The sequence below is a fragment of the Aptenodytes forsteri genome, unplaced genomic scaffold (assembly GCF_000699145.1).
Source record: "Aptenodytes forsteri isolate BGI_AS27 unplaced genomic scaffold, ASM69914v1 Scaffold333, whole genome shotgun sequence".
NCBI classification, from domain to species: domain Eukaryota; kingdom Metazoa; phylum Chordata; class Aves; order Sphenisciformes; family Spheniscidae; genus Aptenodytes; species Aptenodytes forsteri.
This window is the reverse complement of record NW_008794542.1, coordinates 466,421-487,187: the sequence shown is the minus strand read 5'-3', so window position 1 is coordinate 487,187 and position 20,767 is coordinate 466,421. Positions and strand designations below refer to the sequence as shown.

Sequence of the window (20,767 nt, the reverse complement as noted above, 5' to 3'; positions counted from 1 at the left end):
CCCCCTCCCAGCTTCTCGCTGGCAGGGCATGAGGAGCTGAAAAGTCCTTGACTAGTGTAAGCACTACTTAGCAACAACTAAAACATCAGTGTGTTATCAACATTATTCTCATCCTAAATCCAAAACACAGCGCTATACCAGCTACTAGGAAGAAGATGCTCACTCCCCCCTCCCGGCCCTCAGTGGGATGGGGGAGAGACATCTCTCATTTGAACCAGTAAAATTGTAATGCATAGGAAAATAACAAAGAGAGAGAAATTAAACCCAAGAAAGACAAGCGATGTAAATGAAAACAATTGCTCATGACCAACTTGATCAATGCCCAGCCAGTCCCCAAGCAGTGGCCCCCGGCCAATCTTCCTGTATTATTAACACTGTTTATTATCAACACTGTATTATCAATCCCTGTATTATCAACGCTGTTTCCAGCACAAATCCAAAACACAGCCCCATACTAGCTACTGTGAAGAAAATTAACTCTACCCCAGCTAAAACCAGCACAGAGGGTCAGACTGGTATCTTCAGAAAAGCAGAAGCAGAAGTATAATTTCCATTTGTGAAGTAGATAATAGGAAGTTATCTCTTTAAAAATACATGCACATAGGTATGCTACACTGAAATAGAGGTTTCAAATTTATTTTTTTTTTAAAGGGAGAAGTGGCATGTTTTGGTTTTAGGAGTTGTTTTTATTCATTAGAGCCTTCCTCTTTTTATGTGTAGTAGGTCTGGAATTTTAAGCAGTATTCTGCACAGAAATTTATTGTCTCTTTGAGACTAATATTAAATGTAATAATATTATAAGCATCTTCAGAGCCTTTGAACACAAAGGTAGTTGAGCCGTTTTGAACATTAGAACTGTGCCAAGCAATTTAAATCAAGCAGAGGTCTAAGTTTAAAATGGAGTGAAACCTTTGTAACATTTATATTTCACTGTTCTTGTTTGTATCATACAGGTATAGTTTTAGGTGAAAAGAAATTCACGTTTAAAGAAAAAGTTCAAAGAAATCATACAGAATATCTGTATTCGAAAGTTGACTTTGTTCAGTGTGTGTTAAGACTTTGAACTTCATTTACACTTTAAATGCATGATTTCTAGTGTTTAATCTTCCATTAATTGCATTCATATCTATGTACAAGTGCTAAGACCAGCAGGGACACATATATAGTTGTGCTTATGTGGCACATTGCAAATTCAGTATGGCAGACTAGATATCTGTACACCAAAAAATGGTGAGACGGGACATCTCTAGTTTGGATTATCATGGTTAAACAGCATCTGAACATGAGCTGATAACATTTGCACAGCTTTCCACTGTACTAAGTGAAACTTCCCATTTTTGGTCCCTGCTAGCTCCAGCATGTTGATGTTGCATACTATTCAGTGAAGAATTTTCCAGCATGGTGCTTGTTTCAGGAATGAAATCATGAGCTTTGTCATAGAGAGGTTCTATCTTGGGTTTTTTTTGTGTGTATGTTCCATTCCAAATGCTTTCTGTAATTACAGAATCATGAGTGAATGCTATAGCAGTGGTGTGTTTGAGTATCTTTTGGCTTCTCTTGCTATAAAATGCCGTATTTTATGAGCTTTGCGTTGACATGCCTAGGCTCTGGTGAAATGGAGAATAAGCATTTGACAGTATTGTCTTTTTTGCTCCTTTTCTTGGTGCAACACCTCTTTCCCTTCTAGGACAACAAGACAAAACCCAGTTTCTGCCTGCAGGTACAAATGCTCGTTCTCTGGCTTATAGGAAATGTTTTTGCTAACAGATAAGGTGGTAGTCTTTGGCTACTTAAAACACTGTGGTCCCTGTGGGAATTGCTATCCTCTTTGGGAAAATGCTTATTTATTAATTGCTGAAGTGTTGCCTCTATCTTGTACTTAATTTTCACTTCTTCAAAATGCTTATGTTTGTTCTCTATGTAGATGCCGCTCAACCTTACTAATGCAGTGGCAACAGCAAGACAGCTCTTGGCTTACACTGTTGAAGCAGCAAATTTTTCTGATAAGATGGATGTTATTTTTGTGGCTGAAATGATAGAGAAATTTGGAAGATTTGCTGAAAAATATAAAGAGGTAACTGGATGATTTGCCATCACTTTAAAGATGATCAAAGTGTTTGTCCTTAAGTATTCAGAGCAGTGAAACCTTCTCAACGTTAGATGCAGGCACTGAGTTAGTAGATTATCAGATTCTATTCCATGTTTTTGTTTGTTTAGTAGGTTCCTGAAGTTGCTGACCCATGGTCACAGACTTTGCATTCGCGCTGAGATGATCCAGCATTCACTGGACCTGTAATGTGAGTAACACCTCTGGTCAGCACTGGAGCAGGGAGATAGGTACAGTAAGTCTGTTTTTATTTAATATGGAGTGGGTCACACAGGTTTTCATTGGTATGTTCTTCTCTAAAAATACAAATAATGAAAGCCTCAGAGATCCTCTCAATAATGAATAAAACAAGACTTATCTTCTCCCCTCCCACCATGGTAGGCTGTCTTTATTCAGTATTGAGCTGTATCTCTAAGGTTTTCAGTATTCCTATATCTTGTAGGATATAAGATAAGACATTAAAATAAAATCTTAGAGAACGCTCATTGTTGGGGAGAAAAATGCGAGTGGTTGAATAGTTCAACCAGTGGGTAGGAACTCTCTGTTTCACTGCTGAACAGAGGTTATATTGATCTCACTGTACAGTGCATGTTGGGAAGTTGGAGACCGCAATGCCTCAATTTTAAACTTGCGCAAAAAAAAAAAAAAGCCAAATTTCCCCATCCACCCTCAGCAAACCATAAATACTGGTTGTAAATTCTTTGCAGGACCCCTTGGAGAATTTTCAGGTTAAATCTCCTTTTTACAATCATAGCTTGGATTTTTTTTGTGTGTATTTTGGAATTATACAAGCAGTTCATTAAATGGCTGGTTTTGTACCTAGTCAAAAATAGAAACATGTTTTAGGTTACTGCATGATTTGTTAACATTATAAGAATATTCTTTTCTCAGCTGTGATTTATTGTCTGTAGTGTGAGACAATCTAGCATTACTTTGCCATGTTTGAAGGTAGTAGATGATACAAAAATATCTAAGTTAAATTCATAGGTAGTTTTGGTCTTAGATGATGTATTTTTTATCTTAATTGATTTGATTTGAAGTCAACCTTTGATTTCCTGATATACTCAAGGAATGTGAGTGCAATTTCATTTAACAATTTTTAGTAGCTATTAATAAGAGTTATTTCTTATTAGGGTATTACTCTACAAACTGTTTCTTGACACTGTATTCACTTATACCATCTTATTGTCAGTTCTTTAGTTTATGTTACAGCGGCTATTCTGAAAGATAAATACTGTAAATTATAAAAAGCTTCATTTAACAGCTTTTTCATGTCAGAAGAAACAAACTGAAGACGAATGTTCAGAAAGTTCTTAGCAGATTGTCTTTAAGTTAGAATGCAGTTGGAAAAACTTGATAATCAGGGGAAAGAATAACATGTAATATTTTTTAAAAGTATGAAACAAATTGAGTCCTGTGACTTCAAGATCTTAATACTGATAATTTATTGTAAACCCACCATTTGTTGATGTGTAAAACATGTTACCATTTTTCAAGTAGCAATAACTCATAATAAGCATCTTCAATTAATTTAACTTTGATTTGTTCTGGAGAGTTTAATGAAAAGGGCTACAGCCTGCAAATGCTGCTTGAGGCTCTGCGTTAGCTGTTGAGAATGTTTACTGATTGTAGCTTCTGTCCCTAAAAGAGACAGTTCTTAAAACAGCAAATATTTTTATATTCCCATTCTTGCCTTTACTTTTAAAGATTTTAAAAAAAGGAGAACAAACTACTATGTTCTTTCCTTATTAGTAATATTCTGAAAAGAAATTGGGAAGCCTGGATGGTAAAGGAGATGTCTTTCCCACCCCACCCTGTCTCTCTTTATGTGGAAAATCCCAGTCCCTAAATTTAGGCACTGTGAATTGCATTTCAGTCCATTCAACCAGAAAATACATGCACCTTCACTTTTGGTCCAATATTTGTCACTGTTTCTTAAATGTTGTGAAAATGCGGTGTAGGTCAATGTAGGTGCTCATTAATTTTGGCGGAGTTGGGGCCTAAATAAATGAATTTCCTTTATCGTTTGTATTTGTCCATCATACAGAAGACAGAGTAAGGGAGTGTGAGCATAAACTTACAACAATGTAATTGGTAGTTTGAAAGCAGCTCTGGTACCTATGGGTGTTTGCTGTCTCTCTCACGTATAACCTGCGACCTAAAACAGTTCATGCAAAATTGAAGGCAAGCGAGGAAGGAATCAAAGAAAAGGCAGACATAGCGAAAGGAAGAGAAGCAGAAGGGTTGCATGCTAATTTTTACTTGTATTACTCTTCACTTATTATGTTCCCCCGTACATGCAAACTGTATTATTGTTGATTTATAGTATATGTATTTTAGATTTAAAGTTGATAATAAATAGTCCTTTTAAATAATTAGTACAGTAGAACGTGGATTATTACACTCTGCTTTTAATGAAATATCTGTATTTCTCACGTTTTTGTTTTCTAAGTATAATGTAAACAGATAAATTACATTGGCATAACATTTTTCTTGGATGGAGGTAAATGTCTGAGTCAAAGTATTTCAGTATCTCAACTTGACAAGTGGTGATTGAAATAGGAACAACCAATTTCCTTTTGCTTTTTGTGCTGACGAGTCGCTTTGTATTGTCTGATAATGATCCTACTTGATGAACGCTTTCAAAGATATAAACCAGTCTTATTTCTCTTCCCTGTTAGCTTGGTGACGTAATGGTGGACATAGCAAGTAACATTATGTTAGCTGATGAACATGTTCTGTGGATGGCACAAAGAGAAGCCAAGGCTTGCACTAGAATTGTACAGTGTCTACAGAAAATTGCTATGTATCGGCTTGCAAATGGAGCTCAAGTTTATTCTACTGTAAGTATAAATTTATTTATTTAGAAGACATTTTTCAGGCTCTTGTGTTTCAATAGCTTTTTATTTTTGTTAATAGATGTTGGCATTATCTGAAATGCCTACTATTTCTGCAGGGAGAAGAGAAATACTCTGAACAGATTTATCTTCCTGCCAGATAAACAGATACAGTTTTCTGGGTGTTTTTTTCTGTTATGGCAGAGAATCCCTTTAAGATTATTTATTATTCTTCCTGTGGTGTGTAAAATTATTTAATGTTTGATTTTTGTCGTCACAGTATTCTCCAAATATTGCTCTTGAGGCTTATGTAATAAAGGCTGCTGGTTTCACTGGGATGACATGCACCGTATTTCAGAAAGTGGCTACATCAGACCGTACAGGACTCAGTGATTATGGGAGAAGAGATCCAGATGGAAATCTAGATAAACAATTAAGCTTTAAGTGCAACGTTTCAAATACACTGTCAAGTCTGGCTTTAAAGGTTGGATACGCATTGTTTCCCTACTGACTTTGTAATAATATCTTAAATATGAATCATTTGGAAAGCAAGCTTATATTATTAATTTCTAATGTTAAAGTAGCATTTTTACATAATCCAGAATGACTGTGACAAGAGATAATAAAGTGACAAAGGATAATAAAGTTTGATTGTAGAATAATTTTTTAATGGACACAATTTTTAATGAGTAGGCGTGGTTTTCTTATTAAAACATCTTAAGTTGAAAGATGCTTTCAGACTTTTTCATAAGTATGGAAATTGAAATGCTCCCTAGTTCATAATAATACTTGGCTTTATTTTGCTGTGTTTTCACCTTCATTACATATTAAATCAGATATTACCAGTCTCCCTAAATATCTGAAATATTCTACTTGGTGTAATACTGTAATTAAGCGTGAAGTAGAAAATGGACCTGAAAGGTTTTTATTTGTGTGTGTGTGTGCATGTACACACACACGCACACACACACATATGTGGGTGTGTATAGAATGGAAACACTTCCTCATATTCTATAAAAGTATTTTTTCAGTTATATTCCCCAACATACCAGTTTGCTTTTATCACGTAATGTGCTTGAACGTCACTGCAGGGTGTATATTTGAAATTATATTTATGTAATTCTGTGAAATTACATGCATGCTTCCCTACCCAAGTATAATTTATATACAAGTTATCAAAACCTGTCTGTATATAGTGTTTCATTTTGAATGGTACTAATGTACAATTACAACATTTCTGTTTGTCTGCTTGTCTTTGTTGCTGCTTCTTGTTGCCAATAGTCTAATCTGGAAAACTCTTGTAATACTTTACTGGTATGAACTTCAACTTTACTCTCTGTAACAAGTAAGGTAACTACAGAATCTTAACTTTTTTTTTCTTTTTATAAAAGCATTAAGACTTTAATAACCTGATTCAACTATTTTATCATGGATTGCTTGGAAACACTGTCAAATAGGTTTGTCACAATACACAGTCGGCTAAATGCGTTCATCTCTGACACTGTTCAGTTGGAGGAGTTGCTAATTTAATCTCTGTAAAGAATTCCATTTTCTCTAAAAACTTTAAAAATATGTTTCTTTCTAGAACACAATTGTAGAGGCTTCTATCCAGTTGCCAGCTTCCCTTTTCACCCAAAAGCAAAAAAGAGAAATCAGACCAGCAGATGAATCTGTCTACAAGCTTCAGCTTATTGCATTTCGCAATGGAAAGCTTTTTCCAGCAACAGGAAATTCAACAAATCTGGCTGATGATGGGAAACGTCGTACAGTTGTAACACCAGTTATTCTTACTAAGATAGGTTTGTTTTTTATTATTACTTTTTTATGATCTTTAAAAATAAGAAACATTTTTGACTCCTTTGTTTCAACTACTGTATAGTTAATAAAAGGTTTTTAGCATCTAATGTGTTACATGTTGAGAAATTTATGTGCAAATACTTTTCTTTTGTAACAGATGGTTTAAACCTAGCCAGTCACCACGTTCCTATAAATGTGACACTGCGGCGCATTGCGCATGGAGCAGATGCTATCGCAGCTCAGTGGGACTTTGATCTATTGAACGGACAAGGGGGATGGAAATCTGATGGTTGTCGCATTCTTCTGTCCGATGAAAATATTACCTCCATTCAGTGCTACTCCCTCAGCAACTATGCAGTTTTAATGGTACGACACTTAGAATTACATGTCTCTCTCTGGAACTTAAAAATATTCAAAATGCAATTCTGTGGGGTTTTTTCTTGCATTAAAGAAAATGAGCATTCCCACCTTCCATTTCACATAAAACTAGACATAAGGAATAAATCTTCAGTTTTTGCTTGTGTTGATATAAATGTTGATGTAAGATGATGTTTAAGTGGAAATCTGTCAATTATTGGACAGTGGAATTAATTGCTGAATATACTAGACACGAAAGAACTTTCATATGAAAAGTACTATATTATAGGAGGCCATTTTAATGAGCTACTTAATCAAATGGGCTTTTATGAATTTTAGTCTAATAATGACAGTTTAAAATAAAGAAAGGGTTTTTTTGACTGTTACCTATCTTCTCTGTGCTAGATTAAATTTGTTAGCTTTGTCTGTTGACAGGAGTGTTTTCCCAGGTAACTTTTTTTTTTTTGCTGTGATCCATAATCTGAGGTAGCTATTTCACTGCAAATTAGCTATTCATTCACTAGTATGTAGGTCTGTTACCAGAAGACATTGATTGAAAAAGGAAAAAAAATCAAAACACTTAGTTACTATCCAAAATATTCTTGAAATATTGCTTAAAAAATGGTATCTGAACTCTAGTCTTAACCATTTTATTGACATCAATATGCTAACCAGTTCTAAAATATAGTGATAGTTGAAGAAGAAGGGAACAAGACACCTTCTTTTAGTGCTCTTCAGTTATGAAGTCAGATTTCTTCTTTGTCTGTTCCCAGAGCTCTTCGTTTCAGAATTTGGCCTGGGAAGCTTTCCTTTTTAGAGATGGTGACTGCCACCCTGCTTATCAGCCATCACCACAGATGCTAAATGATAAAATGTGATATGTAAAAACGGTAGGCTAGTAGGAAGCTGGGTGAAATAGTAAGAGGTTTAGGAAATACTGCTAACTTACATGTAAATTTGGTGTGGGTTTTGTTGTAGTTAATGTGCTCTGTGTGGAATTAAATACATATTTTTATGTGATTGTACATGGAAGAAGGAGGATTCCGTCATGATGATCAGTGCACGTGAAGTTGCCATTTTTGTTTGCAACTCAAATTTTCAAAAATCTTCCTCTTAAGAGAATTAAATAGTAGAATACCAAAAAGCTAAACATAAATAAAATTAAGATTTACATGCCAAGCTTTTTAAAAGAGCTCAAAGAGAGCAACTTTTCACTTTACGTCCGAAGGTACTGTTTTAAATTACTTCAAACTGTTATAATAATAGTTGCTGCCTTTGATATTTTTTAAATATATAATCCTTTCCTAAAACATAACAGCGTTCTTTAAAATGGAATTAAACTTCATTTGTATGTGTAGTATGCATGTAAAGAGAGATTATGCTTTAAATTGGTCACATTTCTGCCATCTGGAGGAAGAAAAATGAAAAGCATATTCAATCTGCTGCTGTAAATGACTATTTCTAAAAATACGTGGTAAGATTATATCAATATCTTATTGTGAGTTATACAGACAACTGTTGACAATCGGAAATCAAAAAAGTTAGAGGAAGGGGCAGCTTTCTTACTTTTCTGCCAGTGGCTCTCATTCTACGCTTCCTCAGAACTGGTATTCCTTAAATATTCAGCTACTTCCCACAATGTTAGGCTGTAGGGACTGGAGAGGAGGGGGTTGGTGGAAGAGGACAGAGAGTAACGCTCATCTGTTAGATGTTCCCTGCACACAGTTAATACACTGTAAAAGCTCTGGATGTCTAAGTAGCTGCTGAAAAAGGTTTTCATAATGCCTATTCATATATTAACTAAAAAAGCTATAACAGCCTATTTCATTTGTAGACTCTCATAGTGTTGTGAAAGTCTGGGTTCTGGTCCCAGGCTCATAGTTCTGGGGTCAGTTTTAGAAGTTTGGCTTTTAATTCAGCAGTTGTCATTAACATCAAATACATGAACAGTAGTGGCAGGAGGGACCTGAATGCAATATTCCATCATCCTGGCTGGATGGCGAATGACTTAACCAGAGTTATTTCACTCTTTTTTAGTCTGCTTTACTTTAGTACATATGTGTGTAGAATAAAGCAGGTTGTAATGTACCAACCCATCTTTATATGTTTCAGAACGTAATGTAAAGTCCTCTCTGATAAGAAAACCCATAACTGAGTGCCTAGTTTTCTAATCTAGTGATTTAGGAAGGTACAGTTATAAAATTTTGTATTTATTTGGAAATCATTTTAACCACTGTTTAATAATAGAAGAGATAACCAGGAGGCTCAGCTGAAATCTCACTATGATAGGCCTACAGCAGAGGGGAAAAAACCAGCAATGGTAGTTGAGAAGGAACAGAGTTCTGCTAGTTGGCTATAAACGCCCCAGTGTTCTTCTTAATGTCATCTCTACTGTTATTTTACTGTCCTTTTTTTATTAAATTATTATTTAGGATTAGTTTAGCTCAGAAATAACATTATTAGCTCCCCTGAGTCCTTTTAGTAGATCTCATTAAAAATGTTGGTGCAGTCAGTAAGAATTTTATTGACTTAGTGGGTATTGGGTCAAAGCCTTTGCTAGCTAGGCTAGGCATGCTGGGTTTTGTCAGATGTCTTAGAAGATTATTGTAAATCTTGTGATTTTGTAGCTTTTGTTCCCTAAGTTCACACCAATACATGCATGACATCTTGTTACCTGTCACCAGTCTGGAAGCAGCACCAGGAATACTACAGTTTCTGTTCTCCAGTACTCACCGTCTATGTGTGACAATACGTTTGCTCATGCTTGTAACAGCAATGAGTTCCTAGGAATCTCCAGCTGGATATCAACCAGGCCATGGGTAGTGTTGAAATCAGATGACACTGGCTGCCTGAGGCATAATATCTTATGATCTTTCTCAAAGTATTTTTTCCAGGTGCCAAAGAAAACCAAATACATAAAAATCAAACTGACAATCTGATTAAATTAGTTTGAAATGAGGTTGGGGAGTTAGTTAAGAACAACAAATTTATATTCTGATGAAAGAACAATTGAAGGAGTGGTGAAGAGACTGCTGACTCTAATTTAATTGTAAGCCTAAATTCAAGAACTCTTCTCCTGTCCGTGAAATCAGATTACCCGTCCTAACCTTAAAAACAGATTGTATCTCACTGTGATTTTTCTCAAAACAAACTGAAGCTTCCTCCTAATGTTCTACTGTTCTTTGTGAATGCCAAATTTGTTCTCCTTTCCCCCAGCACACTTTTAAACTTTGCCAAGTCTAGAGGTTTAAGAGTGAGTCTCGCTCAGAATTATAGGTGAGAGAATTTTCTGTATTCTGTCTGTTCTGAAAAATTCTTTGTAATAGGTTTTTCCACTAATCTTAGTTAAGCAAATTTGTTTTATTTAGTGCTGGAAGGGACTGAAGGTGTGTGTCCCCCCCCGCCCCCAAGTGTTCATTACCATTATGGAAATGGAACCCTAGTAAATTGTAACTGCATCCAAACAGAATTATTTATTCTTGCTATTCTTGTTAGTAAGTGAAAATGTCACTCCTCAGATGTTATTTGAAATACTGCCATGCTTTAACAGTCCAAGGTTCCATTTCATGCTTACTCCTTGAGTAATATTTTGATGGGTGGGTTCAGAAAACTTGAACGATGCTAAAAAGCTGTTGAATTCTATTTGAGTTATCAACTATCTTCTGGTCAAGCAGTAATCACGGAATAACAGTCTGGTAGAAATATCTGAGTGTTATTTGGTCCAATTACCTGCTCGAAGTTTGATCAGCTTCAAAGTCAGATCATATTTCTCCAGATCATATTCAGTCAAGCTTTGAGTATCTCCAAGGACAGAGATTACAGAGACTCTCTGGGCAGTATGTGACCACCTTCATCAGAATTTTTTTTCCTGTGTCTAAACAGAATTTTCCATGTTGCTGATAATGTCCATTGCCTCTCATTGTTTCACGGTTCATCTCCAGGAAGAGTTTGACTCAGTCTTCTTTATACCATCCCAGTAGGTAGTTCAATATAATAATGAGGTTTCTCCCATCTTCCTTTTCTTCTTAAAGATGAGCAAACCCAGCTTTTTCAGCCTCAGACATTGTGTGCTTCAGCCTGCTAGTAATCCCAGTGATCTGTTAGACTTGCTCCATCCGGTACGTCAGTGCCTTTCTTGTACTGGGAAGCCTCAAATTGAAGACAGTTCTGCAGAGGTGGTCTCAGTGCTGAACGGAAGGGAATAATCAATTCCCCTGCTTGCTGTGGTTTTGCTAGTACAGTGAAGTGTGGCCTTGGGCTACAGGTTACACTGCTGACTTGTGGTCAACTTCTGTCTACCTGTACCTTCAAGTGGTTCTGTGGTTGCTTTCTATTCAGACCAGTGCCCAGCCTGTATTGTTGCATGCATGGGGTTATTCCATCCCAGATGCAGATCTTTTCACATTTTCCTTTGCTAAGTTCCATGATGTTTTTATCAGCCTGTTTCAGTGGCTCACCAACATCTCTCTGAGTATCCTCCAATCTATTGATCAGTCTCCCCAGTCTATAGCATCATCCGCAAACTTGCTGAGGGCACTTTCTGTAATGTTCTTTGGGTTGTTGCGGAAGATTATAATCATAACTGAAACACACAGTTCTACATGCTGTACATGTAAGTATTTTAAGAAGAAGAAAATGGTGTGTGTCTATAAGCTGCTAACTTCTCTGTATATTCAAGCATATGTGAAGTTTAAGTGTTCCCTAAGATGTGTGACTGCATTTATAAAGGTCATCCAGAATAGCAGGTAATTGTGGAAGAAAGCCAGGAACATCAAATAATAAATGATTGGAGGGTCAGGGTTGGGAGGGGGAGGGATTTCATCTAGAAGGTTTCTGTTACTTCTTTATTTTGTGTTTAGTCTGCCATTCCCCCTGCCCCCACAAAATGAAGAGATAAGGTGGACTAATGTTAATTTTGTTTTTGTTGTCAGGACTTGACGGGAGCTGAATTATATATGCAGCCAGCTGATCTTTTGCATCCAGTAATTTATGCCACTGCCATGGTTTTGCTAATGTGCCTGTTGATGATCATAGTCAGTTACATATACCATCACAGGTATGAATCAAAATTACTAGACTAAAAAAATGAGTTTCATAGTGCTTAGGACTACTTTTTCTTTTTGATAGGAACACGATATAGTAATCTGCATTTGTTGGGGGGTTTTTCCTATAAAATTTGTTGATGCAAACTAACAATTAAGCAAGTAGCTATTTCATCTGTTCTTGAATATGACAATTTAGCTCTCATAACCCTGTATCTCTTAAATTCTTCACTTTTGCTTCATGATAAAAGAAGAGACCGCTCAAGAATGTTTGTAGAATTTAACAAACTGTTCAGACTTTTACATTTCTGTTGATGTGAAAGCTTGAAGCCTAAAATTTTTGAATCAGGCCCCAAATAGTTGTATAAAGCTAGTTAATAGGAGGGTGTTTTAATTTTTTGTGATGAATACCTGAGATTATATTTGATTACAAAGTACGTGGTAGTCAAACAATCATTAACAGTAATTATATCTCATTTATGACAAATGTATCTTGCTAGTTTCTGAAAGACAATAATGCAGCTGTGTTTTATGTTGTCTAACTTGTTTCTTTTAACAGTGTGATCAGGATCAGTGTAAAAAGCTGGCATATGCTAGTTAACCTGAGCTTTCATATTTTCCTGACATGTGTGATGTTTATTGGAGGCATAACTCAGACCAGAAATGCCAGCATTTGCCAAGCAGTAAGTAAACATGCAAACACTTGAAAAAATTAGTTACCAGTTTCATGCTCCTATATATACATACACCCCCCTTGCCTCCTATAGAGCTGTAGTACTGTACAGGCATTTTCATCAGAATGTAAAACTTAGACCAAAAAATCAATCTTTTTTTGTTTGTTTGGGTTTTTTTACCTTAAAGATTTCTCTTGTATTTTCATCCAGCCGTGAAGATAAAACTAGTTTGTTACTTGAAAACTGGAAAAGTATTTCAGAAGTGCAACAGAATTTTTTTTGCCCAAAATGCTATCTCGAAAAAATAAGTTTTACCTCTTAGTTTTATTTTTGAGACTTACTTATTATGAAATTGTTTTAGAGGCCTGTGTGTGGCCTTTACAGACCATGTGAAAACTGATTTCCAGAGGTAGTAAAATATTTATTTCCATTTGCTCAGTATAACGTAAAGGGAGGGAGAGAGAAGTGTTTCAAGTCAAAGACCCATGCTTTCTCTAAACAAACATCACTAGCTTTATTGAGACTCCTCTTTTATAGTGATTTGTTCTTCTGAGATTTGGCCATCTCTAATTCAGTTGCAGTGTTTCAGTATAATAACAGTTGCTGCTTTGGAATGATATAAGTGAAATTTTTTTAATGTTTTCTTTTTTCCATCCAGTGATTCATAAAAGTTTCTAATACCTCATCATAATATTCCATAATGCTTTTTGTTTGAATCTACAGTAGTTTTTAGGTTGACAAAGTGTTGCAATAAAATATGTCCCTGCTCTTTCTCCTACAAATTTAAAGAGAATGCTAGTCTGTGTGCATTGCATATGCGTGCGCGCACACACACACACATATATATGGAGATGAGGAAATAGTTTGACAAACTGTAATCTTTTTTCTTGTCGCCTTGGAGACAGTAATCCTACAAGAGAAATTCTGTGGTATGGATGTTTAGGAGTTGTGCTTTTACTTGCACATTGAAACTTTAAAAACAACCACCTCCAGTCATCTTAACAGAAACTGAAGTGTCACCTCTTCCATTCATGTGTGCCATCATTTAAGGGATATATGAAACCTACTTCTTGCAGTGACTTCATCTCAGTGTTGGCTTATAAGTAAGGAAATACAGGACAACCAGATTGTGCCTATCCTCGACGAAACTTCAGGGACTTGGGGATTCCTGGAACTTCTCTTAAGAAAACAATGTTCAGTTTATAAAATACTGCAGATGCAAAAGGATCTGACCGACAATCATTTTCTTAACAGTAGTGCCCAGGCAGTCTGTGAGAATGACTTTGCAATAATGTTTAGGCTGGTTAAATATTTAAAGTATGACACTTCCTTTTTTTTGCATTATGTTAAAATCGCTGACCAGTTTGTTAGCTGTCTATATTTTGCTGCCTGCTATGTAGTTACCACGATATCATTAGCTTGCTGTTCCCTTACTCATTTCAATTTGAATAATTTCCGTAACGCAAGACATTTTAAAGTGTTTCATAAAATAGTTTCCAAAAGTGTATGATTGATATGTAATATTAAAAATGTTGGCCAGCAAAGTTCTTCCCACGTTATTAAGTTTTCCTTCCACTAGAGGTAACTGCAGCTATGTAGCCTTTCAAGACTCAACTGATATAAAGATGGGTTTGCATAGCATATTTTACTTTTTTGAAAACCACAACGACTGGGCATTTAGAACAGTCATAGTAAAATAAGAGGGTTTTTTCTTCTCTTCAGCTGAGCTTTTGAAAATTCAGACTTTATGCAAGTTGCATGTTAAATGATTGATTTTTTTAACTTGGTAAAAAGAAAATGTTTGGGGGTTCATTTTTATTTTAATTTTTTTAAGGTTGGGATAATTCTCCATTATTCCACTCTTGCGACAGTACTGTGGCTGGGAGTGACATCTCGTAATATTTACAAGCAAGTAACCAAAAAAGCAAAAAGATGTCAAGATCCTGATGAGCCACCTCCTCCACCCAGGCCAATGCTGAGGTGAGCTGCTTGTTTGTGTCTGCAACTCATTATTTCCCAAGTCGCTATGCTCATATTCTGATCAGAAAATGTAACAGGTCACTACTGGTTTTTTGCAAGTGCCTTTTATGGAAGATTTTCTTTCCAGGTCCTTAAAGTCTCTTCCAGACTTTTCTGTTCCTCAGCATTATGTTAAGGAGGACGAGGTGAAGGATGATTGGTCTTAGCATATTGCTGTGCAATGCTGTGTTCCTGATTTGTAAATTAAGAAATTGGTAGCATTTCAGCATCACCACTGGGGCTTTGATTAGGACTTTAGATAGCAACAATTCCCATTAAATTATCATAGAAGAAAGAATGTGGAGAACTGTTATCACACAATTAACAAACACTGCAATTTAAGTGAATACAGTTTAGTATGTTTTCCAAAGATTGCTTACAAATAGTTTGAAAAATAGGTATCAGTCATTATCAAATGAAAATAGTGTTCTTTGTGAAGCATTCCTCTTAGAATTTTTATTTCTGAAATCACTGAAATGGGACAAACTAGTTATCTGTGAAATTCACCCTATGTGAAATATTTTAAATAGAAAACATTAACATGCTTTGTTCTTACAGCTTACTGAGCCTCTGGATATTAATTAAAAACTGCTAAGCTGAAATTCTCCACAAGGTGGCAGAAGTTGATTAACTTTGATTAGTTATAGGCAAATATGTAGAAAGGTTGATTTTAAAGTAGAGACTGCAGAAAATCAGAAATGCTTTTCTGAATGTCATCAACTAAAATTTGCAGTACTATATACAAGCATATAGGAATATTTAATTGATAATTTAGAAGGTAATAATTAATTGATAATTTAGAAGGTAGAAGGTTACTATTTATACCACTTAAGGCCTGTCTTTGCTTTCCTTAACTTTTATTATTTTTCTTTTAAGAAAAAGTAAATCTGTTGTATGCACTGTAGGATATCATGCCGACCACCAACTGTGTGCCTTCCAGCAGGGTACTGAGTAGCCTTTTTAACATCTGTTGTGATTTTCTTTTTTTCATCCCTTATTATTTGTCATGGAGTTCTTGCTTTGGAAAATGTTACAGTAAAATTACCAGCTTCACGGGCTCAGCTCAGAGTTTTGTGCAAGAGTTTCTCACTTGTTTGGAACTGGTCACCTACTGTTATCAGGCCCCCTGTTTCTTGAATTTAAAGAGACAAAACAACCGATTCTCTGTTTGCCTCCATGCTGTTTATATTTCTCCTCCGTATGCGTTTTCAGAACTACAAAGGGTCTGTTGGAACAGGAAAAAAAACCTCTGGTAAATGTATGTAGGGACACATTTTTCTCCTTATTTGCCATACGTAAATTATTCTGCTTTGTGTTCTTTGGGTTTAAAGAAGTCCATCTTGCAGATGATAGGTAGACATGATGTTTACGCTGATCTTCAGTTCCTGTAGGTATTTTGTGAGGGTGGACTTCGTACCTGTTAAGCTTCCTTCCCCTCTAGCATAGATAAGCTTTAGTCTTTATTTTGGGAAGTTCATTGCATGTAAGACAATTTTGTTGGTGGTGATGATATTCATTCAGTGTTAACAGGACTTTGTCACAGGTCATGAACAAGGTGGAAAAAGACTTTGAAATGGATCCGGTGTTCTGCAGAAAGCCACTACAGACAGTAGAGAAGAGATTTGCTGTGGCTCGCAGTAGCCATGTTGAGAAGATAGTGCAATGCTTGGCACCGGTTGGAATTTCTTAACTGTGAAAAACTTTATGCCAAGTATATTGCATTGCCATGCCAGGCAAGAGGGTGTAAAAATACCTGAGGTTCTCAGCTGCCAGTCAGAAGAAGGAAGTGGGGTTTGTAGTGCAGAAATGGTATTTTGTTCAGCAGACTCCAACCAAGACAAAAGGAAACAGTTTCAAATTTTTTAACTAAAAGAACTACTTTACAAAGAACCTTGCTGAAGATCTTAATAATGGGATACTTCATGTAAAGCGTGAAATAAAATAAAAATACAAATATTTGTATTTTATAATTTTATTTAAAATAAATACAAATACTTGTATTACTATAATACAAATACTGGGTGAATGTTCTACTTAGAAACACAGCGTTTCACTATTTATGGGGTTTTTTTCTGTTACCATCGTAACACCTCTTGTGTACCCGTGTCATTAGATGTGTTTTTCTCTTTTTGATCTAACTTAAGGAAAAGTTTTAGCTTGTACAGCATTCTGCCCCAACATCTTAATATTACTGCATCTCCTCTAGCATACTTTGTATATGTTTTTTAGTTACTATTCTGTTCGTATAGCTCCTTGCTGCGTGATAGTTTTGGTTTGTAATTTGGGCTCTTGTGTGTTGCTGTGTCTTAAATCTTCAGCAATTCCTGAGTGGTTTGGGGTTTTTTTTGGTGGGGTTTTTTGGTGTTAGTACTTGGTATCTTGGTATGGTTCAAGGCCGGTTGTAAACATGTTCCTTCAATACAGCAAACTGAACTACGGCTACAAACAATCCATATTGCTTCACTCTCCCGCCAGTAACAATTTGCCTTGTGTAGAACTAGCTGTTCAAGTGTGAGTAGTGGTGCATCTTTGAGGCAGTGATTTAGTAATTTGTAGTGAAAGATAAGTGGAGTAAAATCAGCCACAAAGATCTGTTTCATCTGGTCAGCTACCGATTGCTGCATCAAGATATGGAATAAACCAATGACAGAATTTGATCTTTGTAGGATTCAGCAACTAAGTAATATATTTAGTGTACCTAGACTTCCAAGAAAGACTTAATTTATTTTAGACTGTTGTTTTGTGACTCAAGTGAGACAGCAGTAGCTTCTGGTGAATAATCTGAAATGCAGTGGAAAGGTCCAAGACCATCGGAATAGGGGTGTCTCGTTGACAAAACAAACTACCCATCTGTATGTCACAGTAGTAGTTTTCACTGCATGTTCTGATCTGAATTTGGACTGGATTAACGTAAGATGCAGGACAGAGTGCCATTAATTTGAATGATTGTCAGTAATTATTGATCTGCCACTAATGAATTCAATGTGAATTCACAGAAATTGGAATGAAAAGTTAGATACTCCAACAACATTATGTCCTCATCCTTGTGAAGGCATACAGTTTTTATTAACACCACCACAGGGAACCAGGAGGTATATACTATGAGATTATAGAGTCCGTTAAAAATAAATAAATAAAACCACCACCACACCCCAAACCCTTCCACACAAAAAAACCCCAGCAACAAGAGTTCTTATAGCTGATCTTCTGAACATAGCATCCATAATATTACACAAGTTCATCTCTGGAACTTAAAAAATAAAAAAAAAAAAACCCCACCACTCCCCAAACCCTTCCACACAAAAAAACCCCAGCAACAAGAGTTCTTATAGCTGATCTTCTGAACATAGCATCCATAATATTACACAAGTTCATCTCTGGAACAAGAGATGTACCACTTAGTGTTTTCCTTCTAAGTTTCTGTATTCTCTTCCAGCAGTTTACAACTTTTGACTGCCAGCTTTTGCTTCTTCCTTTTAACTGTGTATACCTTTGTTCATTGCCTTTGAGGGAGGTGAGCAGCTGTGAGAGAGAGGTGGTTTACAACAGGAGGAAAAAAGTTATAGTGAGGAAGACTTAGAAATTGATACTGCCGAAGCCCAAACCTGATTTCACCCTAATTATTTTCTTAAAGAACTTGCATGTTTCCAGAATCCTGGAAAGCCCTCATTTCCTTCATGGTGACTGAATAAAATCCATTGCCGCTAAGCAGCCACTGATACACTGGCTTTACTTTTTAGGTTCTACCTTATTGGTGGAGGGATCCCTATCATAGTTTGTGGAATAACAGCAGCAGCAAACATCCGAAATTATGGCAGCAGACCTAGTGCTCCTTAGTAAGTACCATATAACTGAGAGCTCTGTCATAAGATTTCATGGGTTGGTTTGCTTTTCTAAGTACTCTCGTTGCAATTAATTCTGATTCTTCCAGAAAATGTAACACAGCCAAGATCACTTCAAAGTACCATAATGAACTGATAAAGCATAAGTGACTTGTGAGAAAACGTTAATTTTGATTCTTTGGTTTGTTTCTTTTCCAGTTGCTGGATGACTTGGGAACCTAGCTTAGGAGCATTTTATGGACCAGCTAGCTTTATAATTTTCATAAACTGTATGTATTTTCTCAGCATATTCATACAACTAAAACGTCACCCTGAACGTAAATATGAACTTAAGGAACCCATTGAGGAACAGCAGCGTCTGGCCACCAACGAACACGGGGAACTGGCTCATCAAGATTCATTGTCGGTGTCACTAGTTTCTACGTCTGCTTTGGAGAACGAGCACAGTTTTCAAGCACAGCTGCTGGGAGTGGGCCTTACTTTGCTTTTGTATGTCGCTCTGTGGATCTTTGGAGCTCTGTCGGTTTCCCTGTATTATCCCATGGACCTGATCTTCAGCTGTTTTTTTGGGGCAACATGTTTAAGCCTCAGTGCCTTTCTTATGGTGCACCACTGCATTAACAGGGAAGATGTTAGGCATGCTTGGATAATGACTTGCTGCCCTGGAAGGAGTACGTATTCAGTGCAAGTAAATGTTCAGCCCTCCAGTTCCAGTGTAACCAATGGAGAGGCCCCTAAGTGCACCAACAGTAGCACAGAATCTTCATGCACAAATAAAAGTGCATCAAGCCTAAAAAATTCTTCTCAAGGTTGTAAACTAACTAACTTACAAGCTGCGGCAGCTCAGTGCCACCCTACTTCTCTGCCATTGAACACAGGTCCTCAACTTGATAACAGTCTCACTGAACATTCAGTGGATAATGATATCAAAATGCATGTAGCTCCCTTGGAGGTACAGTTTCGGACAAACGGGCATCCGAGTCGGCATCATAAGAACAGAAGCAAGGGACATCGTGCTAGCAGGCTTGCAGTATTGAGGGAATATGCATATGATGTTCCCACAAGTGTGGAAGGAAGTGTGCAAAATGGCTTACCCAAAAGTCGACAAAGCAACAGCGAAGGGCATTCAAGGAGCCGAAGAGCCTATTTGGCATATAGAGAACGTCAGTATAACCAATCCCAACAGGATAGCAGTGATGCTTGCAGTACGCTTCCAAAAAGTAGCAGAAATACAGAAAAAACAATAGCTACCAACAACAAAAAAGATATTCTAAGGAAACCAATAGCGGTTGAACTTGAAAACCAACAAAAATCTTATGGCTTAAATTTAGCCATTCAGAATGGACCGCTTAAAAGCAGTGGACAGGATGGACCCTTGCTCACTGCAGACAGTACTGGTAATATTAGAACTGGGTTGTGGAAACACGAAACTACTGTGTAGCATTATAATTCATTGTGGGACGAATCCATATGAACTGTGATTACACATTCCTTAAAGCTATTAACACTTTTAAAGACTGTTTACAAACTCTAGGTACTTTATGCAGGGAGGGAACAACGATAATCTGCCAGGCAAAAGATTGTATGCATTATTATCTTTGCTGTTCTTACAAAGATGAACTTTTGGTATTTTGTGAAATTTTTTTTGAAGTGTCAATCTTGAGAGATGCAGAACATAACATTGTACATTTTTATTTTTTACCTGTAGCCCTGCAGATGTGTCCACCACACATTTCAAGTTTGTATTTAAGTGTATAATAAATAGTATTTTCCCCAGCAGCCCAATGTTGTACTTATTTGTTGGGTTTTTTAAAGATTATTGCACTGAATGTCATCTTGATTTTTACTAGTTCAGTATCTGAAAATTATGAGTTTGTTACTAAAGAAAATATTTGGTGTCTGAAATAGACAGTGCAAATAGCTCAAGTAATTGCATAAGGCCTAGAATTTGTTTGAAATGAAAAAGCTACATTTTAAAGAGATTTTTAGTATATGGGCAACTTGTTTACTCCAAAATCATTGTCTTGTACTTGCTGCGTAAGTTATATTTTCAGATGGCTGTGGCTTATTTTAATGCACTTGTACAGAGTTT

At 36.3% G+C, this 20,767-nt stretch overlaps 1 protein-coding gene across 1 annotated transcript in view; it reads left to right on the top strand.

Moving 5' to 3' along the window:
• ADGRA3 (adhesion G protein-coupled receptor A3) overlaps positions 1 to 20,116 on the top strand; it is a 69,510-nt gene extending 49,394 nt beyond the window's left edge. The window contains exons 11-20 of the mRNA XM_009272302.2: positions 1,925 to 2,074; positions 4,789 to 4,950; positions 5,225 to 5,428; positions 6,530 to 6,743; positions 6,899 to 7,107; positions 12,030 to 12,154; positions 12,700 to 12,823; positions 14,649 to 14,794; positions 18,574 to 18,669; positions 18,874 to 20,116. Of these exons, the coding sequence (XP_009270577.1) occupies positions 1,925 to 2,074; positions 4,789 to 4,950; positions 5,225 to 5,428; positions 6,530 to 6,743; positions 6,899 to 7,107; positions 12,030 to 12,154; positions 12,700 to 12,823; positions 14,649 to 14,794; positions 18,574 to 18,669; positions 18,874 to 20,116 (2,673 nt within the window). The remainder of the gene's footprint in view (positions 1 to 1,924; positions 2,075 to 4,788; positions 4,951 to 5,224; positions 5,429 to 6,529; positions 6,744 to 6,898; positions 7,108 to 12,029; positions 12,155 to 12,699; positions 12,824 to 14,648; positions 14,795 to 18,573; positions 18,670 to 18,873) is intronic.
• Positions 20,117 to 20,767: the final 651 nt, after the last annotated feature.